Source organism: Clupea harengus, chromosome 5 (genome assembly GCF_900700415.2).
Source record: "Clupea harengus chromosome 5, Ch_v2.0.2, whole genome shotgun sequence".
In the NCBI taxonomy this organism is placed as follows: domain Eukaryota; kingdom Metazoa; phylum Chordata; class Actinopteri; order Clupeiformes; family Clupeidae; genus Clupea; species Clupea harengus.
This window is the reverse complement of record NC_045156.1, coordinates 31,320,270-31,342,144: the sequence shown is the minus strand read 5'-3', so window position 1 is coordinate 31,342,144 and position 21,875 is coordinate 31,320,270. Positions and strand designations below refer to the sequence as shown.

The 21,875-nt window shown below is 40.4% G+C and overlaps 1 protein-coding gene across 1 annotated transcript in view; it reads right to left on the bottom strand.

Moving 5' to 3' along the window:
- Positions 1-21,875, bottom strand: part of dock3 (dedicator of cytokinesis 3) — a 112,124-nt gene that overhangs the window by 86,918 nt on the left and 3,331 nt on the right. The window contains 3 exon segments of the mRNA XM_042707927.1: positions 1-48; positions 1,826-1,866; positions 3,403-3,486. The exon segment at positions 1-48 is cut by the window's left edge and continues 8 nt beyond it. Coding sequence (XP_042563861.1) covers positions 1-48; positions 1,826-1,866; positions 3,403-3,486 — 173 coding nt within the window.

The window sequence follows — 21,875 nt, the reverse complement described above, 5'->3', positions numbered from 1 at the left end:
AGTGACAACAGCCCTCTTCAGGCAAACATAGTTGGCAGGGAAGATACCCTGTAAAAGGAAGAGTGGAGGGTTACAACAAACAACAAACAACAAACAAACAAACAAGGCTGACTGCAGTCAGTTTTTTATTGCACGAACAACTCACAGCAACACACACGTATATCCTGTGTTACATTGGTTCCAGTACCAATAGTATATATGGAAACCCAGCAGAAGGTCATGTACAGTTGCACATAAAATCATTAGGTCCCTTTCACTGTAAATGCATTAAAGTGATTTGAGGGCAATTCAGTAGTTAGCCTGCTTCAATGCGGATGGGAAGGATGTTCCTTCCTTCATCATTTACAAGATTTCCCCAGAGGCCCCGGCACCCAAAGAGGGTCACCAGGTGCCCTGTGTGGCACGTCGCCTGCAGGGTACATTGACAGGGAGCTATTCCTCAAGTAGTTTGGCCATTTCATCGCCCATGCCCCGCAGGGAGTACCCTCTGCTCCTGAGACAAGAGCCACCTCACGGCGGAGGCAGGGGGTCACACTCCTGGGTTTTCCACCACATGGCTCCCATGTTTTGCAGCCCCTGGACGTGGAGGGATTCTTTGGCCCTTTGAAGGCAGAGTTTGCCAAGGTGCGCTGGCAAACTATAACAATTATTTTGTGGTGAATTGGGCCCATTTTGACAAAGTTTTCCGCCACCCGTATCAGGGGTTAAAAGAGGGGCATTATGGTGGAGGGCTTCGTGTGGCATCTTCTCTCTGGATCCCGATGCCGTGATCGATGCCTCCAGGCTGCTTCCATCACAGCGGCCAACTACCAACACGGCCGCTGACATGTTACATGTGACGGGTTACTTTTGAATTCATTTAAGTTAAAGCCGTATCTTTTCAGCGTCAATTCTATAATACATTGTGGTGGTCTAGCTTCTAAAGACCGTTTCTTACAGCTCAGAAGATGTCTGCCTGCAAGAGGGGACAGAGAAGCACCCACGGCACAAAACCAAGGTAACAGTAGCCTACATACCATTGGATGTCCTAAACAAATCATGTTGGAACTCATGAAACCTATGTAGCACAAACAAAGTGCTAACTGGACAGTATTTCTGTGTTTTACGTGTTTGACTTAGACAGGTGTGCGAGGTGTTGGCACGAGACACCAGCACTCATTTTAATTATATTATATTACATATATTTTCTTAATGTTCAAAATCGAAATGTATTAATAAATAACATACATAATCATGCCATGTTTGTTTGTTTGTGGTTGAATAAGTAAATAGACTGCACTTGCAACTGAATCAGGTCCAAAAAATACCCAAATCCCCAAATCAAACAGAAATAACACGTTTGCTTGTCAAAACATCTTTTGACTAATACATGACGTTTATCTATTAAATAGACTTAGTCTGGCCGTTAACCAGCACACTGCATGATTAACCTTGTTAATGGTTCATGTTTAGCCTACTCTTTTAGCACTTATTAAAGCCAACATACAGTAATGAAAACATGAGGTGACATATGCCTGACACACTCCATAACATTACACTTCAAAGTGGACAACACCGTGAACACAGTTTTGAAAAGTGTACCATTTCAGTCAGTGGAAAAGGAGCTGGAGTGAGGAACAACAGATGTATTTATATCTCCTTTAAATGGTCGTACAAAATCAAATTGAATTTGAAGATGTTACAAAAAAAAATGTCTACAAAAATCATACCTAAAAACCTCCACATTCAACCCTTTTTCCACGGGAACAATACAGTGTTTTATGTACATGTAGAACATTGAACACAGTGACAAATGGTCCATAGAGTTAATGAAGTTAGTTTGTACCTTCACTGTTGGCTTCTTGGTCGAGAACCCTCGATACCATCCTGAAAGAAAGAGAAAACAGCTCTCTAAGAAACTCACAAACAAATATCCATTCCCATTCTATCAATTTGGTATCATGCATTCCAAATTGCATACGGAACAAAAAAAAATACACATTTTATTCAGCTATTGACCATTCACAGCCATTGTCAGGGATGTTGAAAAATAAACGTATTCATAAACTTTGTGGTAAAAGTAGTATATCACACTAAAACTGCAGTGTGGTAAAAATGTACTGCAACACAGATTAAAAACAAAATTAATATGTACTCAAAGAAAGATATTGATAGGGACTACACTGTTACAAGTTATGAATTAGGAAATGAAATGCTCTTTATGAAACAACACAAATGTGATGAAGCCCTATTTGTATGGGATTAGCTTCTCAGACAAAGTTTGAGCGCTCATCGCTAATGTACCATAGCTGTGTTTTCATGTGTCAATTCAGATGGATTTAAAATCACTAGTTTTCATAAGGGCTTTTTCCACTAAAATATGATGTTGATACAACGTGAAGCGCATTAAGTATTTATAAGTACAGGTTATTTGACATTGTCACACTCTATGTTCCCAGCAACATTTCACAATGAGAAACACATCTGGTGTTGACTGAAGAGAGTCACTCTTAATGCACTTCTGTCTCCTGATGTTTGTTTGAAGTGAATGACCGTTGTTTTTAGATCAACAACAAGAGCAGTCGTGCAACCTAACTGTGCTTTGATGTTGGTTGATACATGTCACGATACATGATACATGTTTTATTCTTGACTAACTGTGCTTTGATGTTGGTTGATACATGTCACGATACATGATACTTGTTTTATTCTTGACTAACTGTGCTTTGATGTTGGTTGATACATGTCACGATACATGATACTTTTATTCTTGACTCACCGTGTTTCTAATGTCTTTGAGGAAATACAATTCATATAATTCTTGGCATTACAATGACTTGTTAATAGATTAACATCAATACATAACGTATTTTCCTGGCTATTAACCACAACGTATATACACCGCATTACAGTAATGTAATTTTAAAAAACAAACCCGTGTATTGACCACACCTATGTATTAATCGCAGTTTAATAAACGTTAAATCATGCTATGTAGTTGTGGTGCGAGCTCTACTAGCTATTTAAAAGTTTACAAAGTAGGGATGGGCAGTTCTCAACAACATATTCATTCTTTTTTTCAGCAAAGGTTCTGCACGGTCACAAATGCGAATACAAATACACAAACTACAGCCAGAGAACTCTATAATATACACCTTTATAGGGGCGACAGTGGTACAGGAGGCAAAGAAGTCGTTTAGTAATCAGAAGGTTGCTAGTTCGAAGTGTCCTTGAGCAAGGCACTGAACCCCTAATTGCTCCTGATGTGCAGTGTGCCATGTAAAATGTGTATACATTGTAAGTCGCACATATGTAAGTCGCTTTGGATAAAAGCGTCTGCTAAATGACTAAATGTAAATGTAAATGTAAATGTCTTTATAAATCTGGTTGAAATCCAAATAGCCATGCGATGGCGAGGCTTACCTTCACACTTCTCTAGTAGCTGCACGGTTTCACCCATCTCGAGAGTCAGGCCGTGTGAAACACACCCCTGGAAGCTGCAGATCACTGAAGAAAAAAAACATCAAGAAAGGATCAGAGAACAGAGAGGCAAAACGACCTCAAGAGATTCCCAGATCTTCAGGTGGAGCCAATGCTGATTTGAACATCTTTCAATCAATTTATAATTCCGTACTCAGAGGACAACACAAAACACAAAACACAACCCAAACTGTTTTTTTACACCTTCACTTGTGCTCAAATTGTTGATATAGGTCTGTGGCAGTTGTGGTGGGATCGCACAGGAACAACACACTCTTGCCCTGTATTAGTGACCGCTAGCGCACACAAACAGACATGGTTTTGCACACACACACACACACGCACACACAAACAAACAAACCCACAACTGATTGCACAAACTTCTACAAAGTTGGAACCATTTATTTAAAAGAACTAAGTTGGTGCACCACTGGTGTCTCATTGAATACGGAAATGGATTACCAACCGGTTGGGAGTTTGTGTCCTCTGCTAGCTGGTCGGTCCGACACAAAAAAGCGCCGCCGGAAACCCAGAACATTTATTTTGGTTCCTAGTTTAATTACACTGCTAATTGCCTAGACTGGCAGGTGGGACACTGGGAATGGTCTGGGCCAGACCACTTTGATAAGGTGTTTTTTTGCATGCATAAATGTGATTATTTATTACATAGTTATTTCTTTGATATTTAAGTCTACAGAGGAATACTATGTTTATGTTTCAGGGTCTGTCTCGTCATCTGTGTACTGTTTGATTTTTGTGTCTACTCCTTTGTTTAGAAACGGTGCTGGCCACCCCCTGGTTCCGAATCATAGCTCACCGTCCAAGCCACTCCACCTTGAAGGATAGAGAGAGGTTGGGGACCTCTTGAGCCTGGGCATGGCACCGAAGCCAGTAAATTCACGAAGTACCAACCAGCCAATTCTGTGCAAATCCGAATAGACAATAAGAAAATGTATGTGACCTTGACTTTTTAAAGACAGTTGTGCACACCCTTACACTTGTATGTGATTGGATTAAATGATGTGCGTTTAATGGCTATTGGTGTAGTGTCCAAAAGATCATCTATGGTCCAGAATTCTTAGCAGCGCCCCTGTCACTGACACACACACACGCTAGACATTCAAGGACATGTAGGACCAGTCCATGTCTGGCTTGATTTCCATGAAAGGTGTAGCATAGGCTCTGGATGGAATAACCCATTCTGTGTTGGAGCTCACAGGGATGGCTCCACGCTAACATCGGCCTTGGTGGAGGTCTGCACTCCCGAGTGCCCTTCCAGTTTCTTTGTTCTGTTGTTGGAAGGCACCAGCAAGATATTCTTGTGTTTACACTAACGAGTGGACTCTCCTTCTAGCTTCTTTGTTTTGTTGTTGGAAGGCACCAGCAAGAGATTCTTGTGTTTACACTAACGAGTGGACTCTCCTTGCTCCACCTGGGACAGGGCCGAGAGATGCCGACGTAAATGAGACATCATGTTAAAACTGTTTCCACTCGAGTAGCCTACAGTGGCCAAGCAATGTGTGCAATGTTGTCTTATCCTCGTCATCGTATTGAACGCGGAATCCAAAATGCTCCCACACAGCACACTTGAAAGAGGCAGTGCCTCTCCAAATGTGCTTCTTTCTCAATCAATCAATCAATTCAATCTTATATAGCGCTTCTCTAAATACCCGAAGTCGCTTTACAGAGTCCAGAGTCCAGTTGTCATTCATACACACAGTCATACCGGTGGTGGTGGTAAGCTACATCAGTAGCCACAGCTGCCCTGGGGGGGCAGACTGACAGAAGCGTGGCTGCCAATCAGCGCCAACGGCCCCTCCGACCACCACCACCAACATTCATTCATATTCATACGTTGCAATGTCTAGCTAGCGTTCACCGTTGTCAAGTTGGAGCTGAGATCATTTAGTGTTGTTAGTTCCCCTCTGCTCCAGCTCCTGTTTGCACGCAACGCACTGATAGGCCCCAGGGACATTCTAACAGGCCCCAGGGACATTCTAACAGGCCCCAGAGAGGTTCAGTGGATGTATGGATGAATGAACAAGATCGTCAGCAGCGTAGTAAGCCAGTTTTGACCTCAATACAGCAGTTCACATGTGCGTATTGAACTGTAGGGGGGGGGGGGGTGTCGATATACAGTGTGTCCCTACTAGTAGACAAATTAATGTACGGCGGCTACCCTAAGATCAAACCATATTTGAGTACAATAGGGGAACATCTTTAGGCTACATTAGCATGAAGATAAATGAACTGACGGCAAGCACAATATATTCCAAACAAATAATGCCCATTCTGAAAGCATCCGCCCTAGACACTGGGCCAGAGGTGTGTTGTTGTCTACCCGTCACAGTCTTGGTCATCACAACTGTCCTTCAGCCAATTTGGGGTTTCTCAAAAGCGTAGTTCCATTTAGTCATTTAGCAGACGCTTTTATCCAAAGCGACTTACATATGTGTGACTTACAATGTATACACATTTTACATTTACACCGATGGCACACTGCACATCAGGAGCAATTAGGGGTTCAGTGTCTTGCTCAAGGACGCTTCGACAGGGAATCGAACTAGCAACCTTCTGATTACTAAACGACTTATCTACCTCCTGTACCACTGTCGCCCCCCTGTAGTTCCACCAATCAATTGCAACCATCATGGCTGCAAAGTTGGACGGTTGGAACGACTGCTTGAGACCGGTTGTTAGAGGCAAGCTCCCTGAACACCCACAAACCAAGAGTTTCACTTATCATGTTTATTTGATTTATTGCTTTGTACGAAAGGTGCTATACAAATAAAGTTTATTATTATTATTATTATTATTACATTAATATTCATTCATCTTGAGTGAACTGTTCAACCATGGTGGTTAGACAATGCTTTCAAGACATGCAACTTCTTATCACGGAGCTACTGCGCGTGTGCAGGTAGCTGATAGGCTGCAGGCCTAATTACTAATTCATAAAATATTGAGACACAAACTAAAACTCTTCTTACACTCTTTATGAGTTAGTTCTTCACTCTCAACAATGAGTAAGTATGAGGCCGCTCCATCCGCTGCTCTTGTAAATGTGTACATTTTGTATCCTCTACATTCTGCATTACGTCACTAACAATAGTGTTGGAGCTACAGACACACACACACACACACACACACACACACACACACACACAGTGTTGGAGCTATGGCGCTTTGAACGACGGAAGTGGCTACTTGCGATGCAGCTACTTCAGTTCTGAGACACAGTTGTGAGAAAGTCAGTATTTCAGCCAACTCTCCAGTGTACCACCGCCGCTCAGCAAGGGCTTTTCCAGCGTTAGTCTTGAAATGCATCCCTGATCATCATCAAGAAGTGAGCCTTTTACAGTTCAGATCCAAACATGCAATGGATCAAACTATCATGTATAGAACATGCAATCATTTTGCATTCCTGAAATAATACAATATGGACTGAACATAAAAGTAACAACATAAATTGGTAGTCCATAGAATGGGATTTATTGTAACAATCTCAAATATTTCATGATATGCTGCACCAACAGAGCAGAACCAAAAGCAGTGTGTGTGTGTGTGTGTGTGTGTGTGTGTGTGTGTGTGTGTGTGTGTGTGTGTGTGTGTGTGTGTGTGTGTGTGTGTGTGTGTGTGTGTGTGTGTGTGTGCGTGTGTGTGTGTGCATGTGTGTGTGTGTGTGTGTGTGTGTGTGTGTGTGAGAGTGTGAGAGTGTGTGTGTTTGTGTGTGTGCGTGTCTACCCCAGCTCACTCTACCCCAGCTCTAAATGTGTAGGCTGTACATTACTTTAGAGAGAAAGAAAAATAGGGCTGTCAAGCAATAGAAAAATGGATCTAATGAATTCCATGCTTTGTGATTAATTCATCTAAATGGATCGCATATCAATTTACCCTGAGAAGCTTTCAGAAATCTTGTCAGATTTGCCGTTGACGTGAAGTGATGAAGTAAACAAGCATTGGCAGTGTGATGTTCACCTCACATTAAGGGCAAACAACAGATACTTCCATGAACTTTGTTTAATGAAGAACGCATTTTCCTTATTCCTGATTAACCCACCCCATAGTTTGTCTAAAACTAGCAAGCTAACTACCATAGGTAACGTCAGACTACAAGCAACAACTAATTTTGCTAGCTTGCGAACTGGTCACCAAAAAACCTACCTCCATAACTTTGTTTTGCTGAGGTCGAATTGCAATGTTTAAATAGTATAGCTGTATAACACTTTTGTTCTTACAGTTATGGTTTCAAAGAGTTTAGAAATGAGGTATTTCCAGAAGTTTTTTTGCACGAGCACTTCTGAAGTTCTGGAATTCTCCATCTCAAACTCTAAAACGAGGTGATGTATACAAATAATTACAAGAAGAGGTTGTAGACATAATACCCAACTACCAATACAGCCCATAAACATTGATGCCGACTCAGTGGGAGAAATACAAACTATTACTGCAACACAGACCAGCCACTATATTTCTAGAGCAGTGGTTTCCAAAGCTTTCATGGCAGAAAAAGATTCTGCTCCCTCCCTCCCTCCCTCCCTCCCTCCCTCCAAACACAACAAGATTGAGATGCTCATATTGCCTATTACTTACATTTACATTTACATTAAGTCATTTAGCAGACGCTTTTGTCCAAAGCGACGTACAAGGGAGAGAACAGTCAAGCTAAGAGCAATAAAGAACATGGTGTAACAATAAATACTACTTTACATAAGAATTAGAAAAACGACCTAGAAAGGAAAAAGAAGTCTAGTCAAGGTGCCAGTTAGGAAGGGAGGTGCTCTCTGAAGAGTTGAAGAGCTGTTTTAATTCAAGTCATTTCCAGTGTCATCAATCAGTTAAACAATTTTTTTTACTTTTTTTTTTAAAAAAAAGAGCTCTTGTTTACCCTAACATGTAGAATAAACAGTAGGTCCTGAACATATTATTTAATGGCAAATTAGGCTATAAACTAAACAACAACAGGTTAATGTGTGGTAAGAGCAGTGTCATACTTCATTTGACCAGTAGTTTTGGGGTTCTCGTTCTGTTTTGTTGCCCTCAACCCGCAGCCCCCCTACTGTAACTCTGTATCCTCATAATCAGAATCAGAATCAGAATCAGAATCAGAATCAGGTTTTATTGGCCGAGTAAGTTTGCACAAACAAGGAATTTGACTCGGTAAAGTGACTCTCAGTGTGCTTACACAAAATATACAACACAATACAAACAAACAAACAAACACGGTGTCTCTGTGTCTCTGTGTCTCTGTGTCTCTGTATCTCTGTGTCTCTGTATCTCTGTGTCTCTGTGCCCCTAAACGCCAAGGACAAAGGCAGACTGCAGCAGATCATTCGGTCAGCCTAGAAGGTCATCGGCTGCGACCTGCCGTCTCTCCTAAACCACTCCAGGGCCAGCAAGAGAGCATGCAAGATCATCGCTGATCCTTCCCATCCCGGTCACCACCTAGTCCAGAGACTCTCATCCGGCAGAAAGTTCCGGGCTATCAAGACCAAAACCTCGCGCCACTTGAACAGTTTTTTTCCCCACGGTAGTGGGGCTCACAAACAAGCCCCCTGCATCACACTGACTCTGGGTCGTCCCCCCCCCCCCACACACACACACACATTATACACATTCACACAAATGCACTACACTACAGCGTAAATGATTTATATACTGCACTATGCTAATTCCAATTCACTGCATCTTAGCCACTCTGGGCCTATGTGCCCAAATTATTTATCATTCTATTTTGTAAAGCATTTATCTATTATTCTTATTTTTGCTATTTTGTTAAAATGTTTATATGTTTAATGTCCTATGCACCAACCACACCAAGTTCATTTCCTCTATGTGTAAATATTCTTGGCCAATAAAAATAATTCTGATTCGATCTCTGTCCCTTAAAATGACATATTTAGAAGTTGTTTTCATGTCAAACATCCCTTCGTGGCCTTAAAATGGCTTGAATGCCACGATTCACCTGTCTATTAACAGAGCTATGAATCTGCAAATCAGTCCTCCTTTGCTGCAGGTGGGTGCAGGCGGTCGGCCAATGATATGTAAAGCCCCACCTTCCAAGTTGGCAGGATTGGTTCCTTAGGTTTGTGACGTATGAAACCCAGGCTGTGTTTTTGAGACTGCTGTTGGTACACTGCAGCTCCAGTGGAGGTGAAAATACTCAGCCATGGCGGTGACTGCTTATTTGGCTCATGATATGTTGTGTATCATCTATTTACTGTTACACCAGGTTTTTATTTTATCTTAGCTTGACTGTTCTCTCCCTTGTACGTCGCTTTGGACAAAAGCGTCTGCTAAATGACTTAATGTAAATGTAGATGTAGATGGATAAAAGCGTCTGCTAAATGACTTAATGTAAATGTAGATGTAGATGGATAAAAGCGTCTGCTAAATGACTTAATGTAAATGTAGATGGATAAAAGCGTCTGCTAAATGACTTAATGTAAATGTAAATCTAAAAAACACCATATGGACAAGGTTCAAAACTTCAACCTCTCTGGAGAGGGTCTTTAGTGAACTATTGAATGTTAATCACTAATAAAAAAGACAGAGATATCCTTGATTCTGCTACTATTGAATGTTAATCACTAATAAAAATAGAGAGATATATCCTTGATTCCGCTACTATTTCACATGTTCAGCAAGTTTGGTGTCTTTCCAGTGTAAAGCTGATTGTATCTTTTACAGTGGAACAGCTGGTAATCCTTGGAGTGACGTAGTGGGTGGGTGCACAATTGATTATTTAGCCCTATACATTATCTTAATTTGTTAATAAATCTGCAAGTCCGACTATCTGATGCTACGCAATACCATCAAGGCTACTTGTAGCTGATCCATTTCTTTAACTCCACCACTAAAAAAAAGCACAAAACACATATATCTTGTGTAAGAGAGAAGTGTGTGTGTTTTTGTCTCTTTCCAGGCAGAGGACCATACACAAATGGAGGGTCAGAGTATTAGTATCCAGATGGCGACTGCTTGCTGAAACTGGACCAGTGGGCTAAGCCACCATTATACAAGATTAGTCACCGTTAATCGCTTCTCCTCCAGGGGTTCAAACTGCATGGCAGGAATCAGTGTACCCATTCAGACAGCCACAGCCATGAATATGATGGAAGCACAACACAGAATTCATTAAAACACATCTCATGTATTTTGAGAGCGAAAGCAATAAAAACAATGTGTTTTATTTATGATAATTATTATTGTTGTATTGTTGTAACTGTTTTTGTATTAAGTGCTATTCCATTCTGCCATAATTAATATTGTTCTGCACATTGTGCATTAATTTTGTTCTAAATAATGTAATGTTCTACATTTGTAAATATGTTTTGTAAATTGCTATGAATAAAAGCAGCATTTTTGTTTTTTATTCTTTTATTATCTTATATTGTATTGTTCCATCAAGGGTGAATGCTAAGGTATTACAACACATAGAAATATGTTGTGTAAACTAATAATGTGCAAGCTGTAGCCATGACAAAATTCTTCTAATAGCTTCATCTGTATTCTATCCTCATCTATTTGACTTGACAGATTTAATTAGAACTCCGGAACTCCAGGGGGGGGGGGGGGGGGGGGTCTGTCTGACACAGTGTTAATTTTGGCAGCTATTTTAGATTTAGTCTTAGTCTTAGTCTTTAGACGAAAATGCATATTAGTTTTAGTCACTTTTAGTCATTTTTATCCTGCTTAGTTTTAGTCTAGTTTTCGTCGACGAAAACTCAGAACATTTTAGTCTAGTTTTAGTCGACGACGTCTCATTACATTTTAGTCTAGTTTTAGTCACATTTAACAAAAAATTAAGTCCATCTTATAGTCACATTAAACTCCTTTCCATCCCTTCTCAGGCCCGGGGACCCCTTGTGTTGTGTCTACAACTGCATAATAGTCAAGCTTGCAGTACTTAAACTGAGGATGCAATTAGTCTCTAAGATACAGATCTCCTATGCCTACAGCTGAATTCCAATGAATTCAATGTAAATAATAATTTTAAGGCAATACTTAATTAACAGTATTATCATTAAAATATAAGAGAATATCAAGTCTAGATTTTGAAGATTCAAATGATCTGATAACACAATACAACTACTATGCCTACCTGGCCTTAGTTAAATCAACCACATATCCTCCATATGAATTGCTGTGGCAATCTGATAACCAACATACAGTATTTAGCTAGACGGATAGTTTGAGAGTTGAAAGTAGTGCCAATGATAATAACAATTGCATAAATAGACAAGGATATGTAAACCAATCACATATTCATTTATTTTTTCTTGATTAATGTCATGCGTGGCCTGTCCTATAGTCCATTCTGCAATGTGTTTACTAGCTAGTTATCGATAGCTAGTATAACTTAGCTATGCTACCTCATAGTTAGCCAACGTTAGCTAGCTAAAAGTTTTGGAACTCATTTGCCAAGCCAAACGGGAGGTTTCAATCGAAAATGACTAGCTAGTTATCCAAGCTGACACAACCTATACACTCGACTGCCTCTTTGAAGTTAACTTAACGTTGGCTAATATATTCGAATAACTAGTTAACATTAGCTAATTATCATTGACAGTTACTAGCTAATTTACCTTGGCATAAATGGCAGGGTTTTCTTGTGCGCTTTCAGGTGCCTCTTGTTGTGTTCTTCCCATCTATTTTGAAGCCACACGGTTTTTCTCCGGTTATTGCGGTGCATTGTGTTTTATTTTCTGTCAAGTTATAATTAAAGACTGTCCAGATATCTATTCTTATTTGTCTTCCAGTACCGAGTGCTTGAACTTCAGCCATCATAACGTTCAGCCATAGGGCGTCACTTGCATGTCTGGGCATCTCAGGGAGTGGAGGAGGGATAGATACAGGACCGGGCAACATTCAACCAATGATGTGCATACAAGTTTAGAAAAAAAAAACAATTGTGACTTAGTCAACCACCAACATTTTCGTCTCGTCTCGTCTCGTCTCGTCTCGTCAACGAAAGTTAAAATAGATTTAGTCATAGTTTTTATTTATAAAGATCCGTTTTCGTCACGTCTTAGTCTCGTCTTAGTCACGGGAAAAAGGTCGTTAACGAATATTTTTCGTCATAGTTTTCGTCAACGAAATTAACACTGGTCTGACACAGCCAATTGGAAACCAGTACACAAGGCAGGCATATATGGCCTTAACAGCATTGGCTATAGTAGTCAAACATTTTCTTTTTGGACAGGTCTAGTGTATGTGTATGCATTAAAGCTTCTTCTCTTCAGAAAGAAATGTTGTTTTGTTAAAGAGCAGCGCTCAACATTCTGTGGGGGAAAAGAATGTGTGCCTGAAGCTGTAAGTATTAAGCAGACACTGGCAGGATATAATTTGGTTTGGATGGAAATGGCAGCATTTCACAGCTTCCAACATTTCTGAGACAAGACCATCTGACTCTTACCATCAGATATACTAGATGCTCAGATGGTAGATATATCTACATCTCATATCTACATCATACTTGTTCCTACACTCAGACCTGCAAGTGGTTTAGACAAAAAAGCTGAAACCTCAATGTGTTGTTGGAGGCGAGCACCATCATTAGGGAAAAAGCTGGAATGGACTATTGTACTAGATGTTATTGATTGGTATAAGTTTTGTCAGAGATACAAAATGAAGCAACAGTGTTATCATACTCTTGATGTTAGTTATCATACTCTTGATGTTAGTACTCATACTCTTGATGTTAGTACTCAGGTCAGATTCTGAACAACCCCAATGTGGCGGCAGACAACCTCTCATAATAATGAGGTCATTCAGTCAATAATGACAGAGAGAGAGAGAGAGGGTGATGGGGAGATTTGACAAAAAAATCCTTTAATGCTCATGGCCTGGTGACTTACGTGCTCTCGAGAGTCTAAGAGTCTAAATAAATGTTTCCAATTGAAGCATTTAACATTAAAAAGGTTGCTCTCACATCCGTTACGCACTGAACGATGTGGTACAGGAGGTAAAGAAGTCGTTTAGTAATCAGAAGGTTGCTAGTTCGATTCCCTGTCGAAGCGTCCTTGAGCAAGACACTGAACCCCTAATTGCTCCTGATGTGCAGTGTGCCATCAGTGTAAATGTAAAATGTGTATACTTTGTAAGTCACACATATGTAAGTCGCTTTGGATAAAAGCGTCTGCTAAATGACTAAATGTAAATGTGAACTGTGGAGAAGATGGCGCTCTATCTTAACCATGAAACCAAAGGCATAAATGACAACTTCACTCACTAGGAAAATGCTCAACCTTGGGGATAGGTATATTCATTACATAGGCTCAGAGAAAATAGCTGTTTACATCATGCAAGGTTTTTTCTTCCATTCTGAATTATTACAATCGACATAGTCCATTCACTGTTCACATCGGTTCTGATCCAATCAGGTGTGTGTTCATATTTTTCAAAGATGTACACACAATAGTTTCTTGACAACTGTCCAAAACTAGCATGCACGACTGGGCAACATCGGATCGCACCGTCTGCTTATATTTGTGCTGCATTTTAATCCTAGTACCTAGTAACAATATTATTTTCTGATTAAAATGTCCTGACATCAAGAATTGTTCATATAGTCTTATCAAAATGTCAATTAAAAAGTTTACAAACTTTTACAAACAAACGTTTTACAAACGGAACAGTTCTGATAACTGATGTTAAAAGCCATTTCGCTTTAAATGTATTGGGCATGGAAGTAGCCTAGTTGTCTGAACATAGATAGATAAATAGATAGATAAGATTCTCATTGCACAGATCGCAACATCATTTTGTGGCAATCCAGACCGTGCTCTCACACATAACAGATAGCAATTCAAAATAGAAGAGAGTTCAAAATATAAATAAATATAATATGTATACACTCACTGGCCACTTCATTAGGTACACCTTCCTAGTATTGGACCCCCTTTGTCCTTAGAAATGCCATAACTCTTTGTGGCGCATTCAACAAGGTGCTGGAAACATTCCTCAGAGACCTTGCCCCCGTTGCCTTTGTGCTTGATGAGAGTCCATATTTGGATTGGAGTTGCTGTTTTTTTTGTGGGCATCTTCATGATGCATATGCCCTGTTCCACCACGTCCCAACTATGCTCTATCTATTGGATTGAGATCTGGTGACCGTGGTTACATGGATTCGAATAACTGCCTTAGTCGGACTGAAATCGCATTATCCGTTTCATGTAAGCACCTTAGTCGGATCGTAGTCGGACCGCACATAGTCGGACTAACACCCCTGGATAACTCGATCCGATCCAGTTGATAGTTCGACTATTGCGGCATGTAACGGTGAATTGGATAAGGAACTGGACTTTGCGTCTTTGCGCATGCTCCCTCTCTCCCTGCCAGGTCGTGACCCGGAAGACGAAAGAGGGATAAGTTGTCTCAAATGTTCATACTAATGACACGGTTTTTTTATGAATATCCTGCAGACTGTCTCACAAGCTTATTCTTGTTGATTATGAACAAACATAACAGAAGAGGACCGAAGATATGAGCACCTTTACAACCCCTCCTTAAACACGTATAAGGACGTTCCACATTTTATTTGCTTAAAACAACAGCAGTACTGTCAAATCAGCTGTCACTCGGCTATTACCTGACCAAGGTTCCATGGCAATGTTCCGAAAGCCCATTTTTCCGACAGCCCGCTGTTCCGAAATTGTGAGTACAGCAACGTGAACCACTATTGCCCACATGCACATCCCAATGAATCACACAATCATAAACATATAAATGCCTTTATTTCACAAGCATTAACTTGAATTCAGAATATTATTATACACACATGCATTTGCATCGCGATGATACAAAAATATTTGTATGATTGCCAACGCATGCATGCTTTGTCAGTGCTTGACAAGATCTGCGTAATGTCCTGCGACATTCTTCCGGTGATTTCCTTCGCATGAGTGGTAGCCTACCCCATATTCAAAACCAGAGTAGGCTAAGTTAACAAATATTGCCTAGGAAAAGTTATATGCGTGATAGCCCGGTGAGCGTCTCCGCTCTGCTGTGCAAACGAAATGCTTTGAGTGTTTTGTGCCACTTAAAATATTTCTAAATTTTGCCAGGGGGACTATTTTTCGGAATATTGAGATTTCGGAATATCGGGCTTTCGGAACACTGGGCCGTCTCCCCTGACCAATACCTGTCAAACTTGGTGATTACTATTCACAACTAATTTGTCCTTCATTTTATCAAATATGATGAAATTTGGTATTGTGCCCGCGAGGCACGCCTGACTTTAGTTGTGTTCAGTTATCTGGCGCTGAAAAAAACCACGAAAAGGTACTGTCAAATCAGAAAGCAAATCAGCTGTCACTCGGCTATTACCTGACCAATACCTATCAAACTCGGTGATACTATTCACAACTAATATGTCCTTCATTCTATCAAATATGATGAAATTTGGTATTGTGCCCGCGAGGCACGCCTGACTTTAGTTGTGTTCAGTTATCTGGCGCTGAAAAAAAACCACGAAAAGGTACTGTCAAATCAGAAAGCAAATCAGCTGTCACTCGGCTATTACCTGACCAATACCTATCAAACTCGGTGATACTATTCACAACTAATATGTCCTTCATTCTATCAAATATGATGAAATTTGGTATTGTGCCCGCGAGGCACGCCTGACTTTAGTTGTGTTCAGTTATCTGGCGCTGCCCTCTAAAGACAGAGACGTGACAGGTGGATCGAGATATTTTCCCGTAAATACCTTTACCTAAATACCTTTATAGACAACATCGATCATACACTCCCATTGCACTCAAACAACCACACTCAAACGAGGAGATATTGTATCAATTAGCCTATTAAGTACTGTATTTATTGATTGCAAAGAGTTCAACGTTACAGCAACATAACTTTGCTCCGGTCGCTAAATCTGATATATCCGTGTGCATCATCGCTCTCCCTCTCTCTCTCTGCCACACCCACCCTGTAACCTACGTGTTTATACATTATAGAAGCAAGACCATTATATTGTAACAAATCACGGAAGCGTGGTATATTTGTTATGGCTTTTTATTAAACACAACACACTGTCACAATGGCACGGGCTTTATGCCCACGAACAGACTGTGCTACCGTCACCCACCTGTATAAGCTCTGTCCCAACACAGAACAACGACATGTAATTAGAACGGTAAGGAACATATAGCCTAGGGAACGTCATGCATAACATAAAGTATAACAGTATGCGCCCGCTGCACGGCATTACGGGGCGACTATGCCGGCACGTTATAATATTCTGGTTTAAAGTTAATGCTTGTGAAATCAGCTGTCACTCGACTAAACCAATACCTGTCAAACTCGGTCATAGAAAAATATCATGAATGCATATTTATTACGATGGGGAAACTATAAAATCGGACAACTAATGCCCAGCGTTGACGATGCAGATATAGAGCTGGAAACAGCTAAATGAGCTACAGCCCAAATGCAGTGAGCTTTATCAAGCCCTGGAAAGTTCGGCACATTTGCCCGTTTCCACAGCGTCTGCTGAGCGGTCATTCAGTACAATGGGGCGTCTTAAGACATATCTTACGAAGTACGATGACTGACAAAAGACTGACTGGACTTGCTCTTATGAATATTCACACAGATTTGGAAATCGACAGCGAAGAAGTACTTAAACAATTTGATGCAACTGGCAGAAGGGCAATGCGTTTTGGCTGTAACCCATTATTTGCGCGCGTGTGTGTGTGAATGTGCATGCGTTTCTCTCGCCTTTTATCTTTCACCTTTGAATAATGTAACTTATAAACACATCGGCCTGGCAGAAACAAACAAACAAACAAACAAACAACCCAAGAGGCAACACGCATTTCTGGACCGATGAACAGACGCGATTCATGCTCAATCAACTGTTGTTGTTATTGGTAGTGGTGAAGAGGTCAAGCGGAAAGGGCTGTATCACCACTAGTTGTAATAAAAACAGCGCCACCTATCGTATCGGATATGACATGCTTTCGGCCAATGATTCGATTTATTCACTGCCATGTATATTGGGATAATAGCACCTACCCTCGAAAGAAAGCATAGTCCGACTAAGCAAAGATTCGAATTATACCATCATGTAAACACACTGAGTGGAGGCCATTTGATTCTAGTGAACTGATGATATGAGCTTTTTGACATGGCGTGTTATGCTGCTGAAAGTAGCCATGGTCAGCAGCAATACTGGGGCATGAAAATGCTCAATTGATGCTCAAGAGCGGCCCAAAGTGTGCCAAGAAATGATCCCCCACACCATATGCCATCAAAATGAATTTCAATATCAGAATCAGAATCAGAATCAGAATCATCTGTATTGGCCAAGTACATTTCCACATACAAGGGATTTTTCCTGGGTTTAATTGCTCTCAATGTACTTAAACTGAAAAATATGCATGCAACAGTTTAGGATAATAAATAAATATAATATATAATATAATAATAAAATATAATAATCTCTCAACTGTTCACTAGAGTGACGGCAAGGGGGGAAAAACTGTTCCTGTGTCTGGTGGTTTTTGTGTACATAGTTCTGTAGCGCCTGCCAGAGGGGAGGAGCTGGAACAGATTATATCCAGGGTGTAATATAATACCAAAACTAGTTGCCTGATTAAACCATATCTAATGTTACGAAGATGAGCAGTTGAACAGGTGTACCTAATGAAAGTGCCTGGTGAGTGTATATTTGTTTAACCTTTAAAAACAAGACTATATGAAACTATGAGAAAGCAGCTAAGATATTGCACTTGAGAATAATGTAACTGATATTGCACAAGATATTGCACTAGACTTTGCACGCATGTTGGGTTGCAGTGACCCTGTGTACAGGTAGTGCGGTCAGGAATAGTGTCCGAATTTGTCCGTGCTCTGCATCTGATGTTCCTTCACAAGCATTTTCATTCCAGACCACTGACTGAACTCTGGACAGTGGTTTACACGTTGAGGAAGATTGAGTACTTTCATTTGAAATCTAGCTACAATGATTGTGTATGGTTAGCAAAAATGCCACAACTGGAACTATCTGTTCCCGTTACTCCCATCAGGGAAAAGGTTCAGATCGACAAAAGCGCGCACCTCCAGAATGGCAAAGAGCTTCTACCCTCGTGCAATAAGGCTTCTCAACAGCTCAGCCAAAACCACCCCACCTCCCCCCCGGCCCGGCCCGGCCCGGCCCGCCCCCATGGACTGCACTCTTAACACTCTACCCTGCAACTATTGATGCACCTCAATGTATATATATATATATATTTCTTTTTTAATTTACTCAGGGATATTTATTTATCTATTTATTAATTGTTATTTATTATTATTTAGCTGTGGCAGTTAATGTCCACAGCAACCTACATTTTTAGCTGTCTGTTGCTGCCTCTACTGTCTCGTTGTTTTTGTGACAATGACAAATAAAGTACTTTGAACTTTAATACATTGCATTTCTATTTGGTTTTAACGATTTAAAAACAAAATGTGCAGGGCAAATATGACATACAATAAATATATATAACCTGCTTACAGATATGATAATTATCACACCTAAACCTGCTCCTCAGTGGCAGATTGCAGTGGAGAAATACTAACAAGTTGACCTGCTTTGGATTAAGGCACATTATTATGAATGAGTTGTATTCATATTATTTCTGTTTTATTGGCATTGTGCAGATGTGAGCGTGTGAGCGTGAATGAGGTGGGCTAAACAGTAGGGAGGGGGGGGGCTGGGGGAGGGAAACTAGGCTATGCTGTGTCTACATTGGAGTATCCCAATTACATTTCAATAAACTAAACATGAAGTAGGCTATGATTTTAATGAAAGTTAAATTTAGTTAAAGTTAGTTTGGGTCTTCTTGGGTCGTTGAGTAAAAGTAATCAGGGATGTAACTACTGGAAACCCATGTTTCTAAACCCATGTTTCTAAACCCATGTTTCTAGACCCATGTTTCTAAACCCATGTTTCTAAACCCATGTTTCTAGACCCATGTTTCTAAACCCATGTTTCTAAACCCATGTTTCTAAACCCATGTTTCTAGACCCATGTTTCTAGACCCATGTTTCTAGACCCATGTTTCTAAACCCATGTTTCTAAACCCATGTTTTTAGACCCATGTTTCTAAACCCATGTTTCTAGACCCATGTTTTTAGACCCATGTTTCTAAACCCATGTTTCTAGACCCATGTTTCTAGACCCATGTTTCTAAACCCATGTTTCTAGACCCATGTTTCTAAACCCATGTTTCTAGACCCATGTTTTTAGACCCATGTTTCTAGACCCATGTTTCTAGTGAACCAAACCCTAGTGGCCCTAGTACAATAAGACGTAATAATATGTTATGAGAGCAGTGTTCTTGTGTGCTGTCTGCACTCTCTCCTTGGGTGTGTGTGTGTGTGTGTGTGTGTGTGTGTGTGTGTGTGTGTGTGTGTGTGTGTGTGTGTGTGTGTGTGTGTGTGTGTGTGAGTGTGTGTGTGTATGTGCGCATGATCTACAGTACATCTGGTCCCTGTTTGCCCATATGATTTATGTTCAAATGATCTGCTTGATTCTAGGTATGAATGATCTGCTCGTCTTTCGATTATCTTGCCTCACTTCCCCTCTACCCGTACCCCTCTACCACCCCTCTTCCCCCAGATTAAACTGAAATTAAGTTTTTTAAGAGTTTAAAAAAATGTAGTTAAGAGTTTAATTAAGCGAGATACATGCAAAACCCTGCTAACTGGTGTCTTCAGGCGATACAATTGCCAATGTTGTGCTGTGAAAGCATTTCTTTCATTGTTTCCGTGTGTGCTGGCTTGGACCAGAGAACTACGTAATGCATAGCCTGGGCATAGCTACTGGGACTATATACTGTATAGTACTGTACTGATGATAACAAAAATAGTTGCCCAGAAAAAACATACCTAAAATAAGCACATGTTCTGCATAGTGCTCATGCCTAATTCAACTCTTTTTTCCAGCAACACAGTAATAAAGAAACGCTTCAATTTGATTTCACAGGGGGGGACTACTTACAAGATTGTCATAGGGGGTTTAAGATCACAAGCCTGCAGGTTCTAAACAGCAAATGGTTTTCACTACTAGATATTTGTTGTACCATTCCCATACAATGATGCCCAGTTCAGCATTTAGTTAGCATAAGATAAGATATATAACAGCTAAACCGCACAAAAGTCAACTGTGCTTCTGTTGTATACATCACTGACATCCCTCTGGGATTTCACTGAATGTTACAAATTGAGGCATTTACATAAACATGAGCCATTCGTTACATAAACATGTCTCTCTCTCTCTCTCTCTCTCACTAACTTAAAAGGTGAATATTTCCCTGAATTTTAAAAAACTGCCTCTGTTAACAATTGCTTTATTTCAAAGCAACATTTCAAATTGTACTGCTGAGACCTAAATAAGGTAACTCAAACCATTCAAAAGACACAGCAGAGAGGTGCAGCCATGCAGTCAGTCATTGCTGAGCAGGTCAACAGCAGAGCATCAGCTGTATGCACGTAAAATATGAGTTAAATATTTATACATTTGAATGTCATGGCAGAGTCATCAGCGTGCAGAGAGAACAAGGCCAGTGGAATTGTGTGTCTGAATGTGTGTAAGAGAGAGAAGGAGGGAGACAGAGAGAAACGTGAAGGGAAGAAGGAGGGGATGTATGAAAGGAAGGAAAACATGACTACGAAACTGAAAGGTGGATATGAAGGGAGAGTGAAAGGGAAAGAGAGAAGCGAAGCGGGGATAGCAAAGGAAGTTGAAAGCCACCACATACATGGTTAAAGGCACATAAAGAATGATGTGTTATGTCTTATAATGAATGGCTAAGCCACCACATACATGGTTAAAAGGCACATAAAGAATGATGTGTTATGTCTTATAATGAATGGCTTCATTAAGCTGTCTGGGTTCTCTGTATGGTCTCTCTGTATGGCTTCCTCAGAATTAAGTGACTTGAGACATTTCTATATAAATAACACTTAATGAAACATTTAATTTCATTATATTCCTATTTTGATCATATAGGCCACTTTCTTTTACCATGACTATGATGACAGGAAAGCTTTTCTCAGTTAGATCGTTGTAAGTAAGTCTTTCACTTTAGTTGCACGTATATTTCACGCAACCTCCCCTTTTTGAAAATCAATCCCATCACCGTTGAGTGTTGTATCACTCTAACGGGACTGGCCAATGGGTGTGCAGAGGAATCCCACCAATGGCAGGCTTCCATGAAAGCATACAGTATATTACAAGTGAACAGGTGGGGGAATCCACCTTATGTTACGTCTTCACACTAATCAGATCAAAAACAGTCATGCCAAGATTTAACAAACTATTAGACTGAAGGCCATCAACTGAGTGTAGTCAGTGAATTGCCATTGTAAACATCCCTGATAGCAAAAGCATCAGTTTTCAGGCAGTCCACTGGTGAGTGACAGAC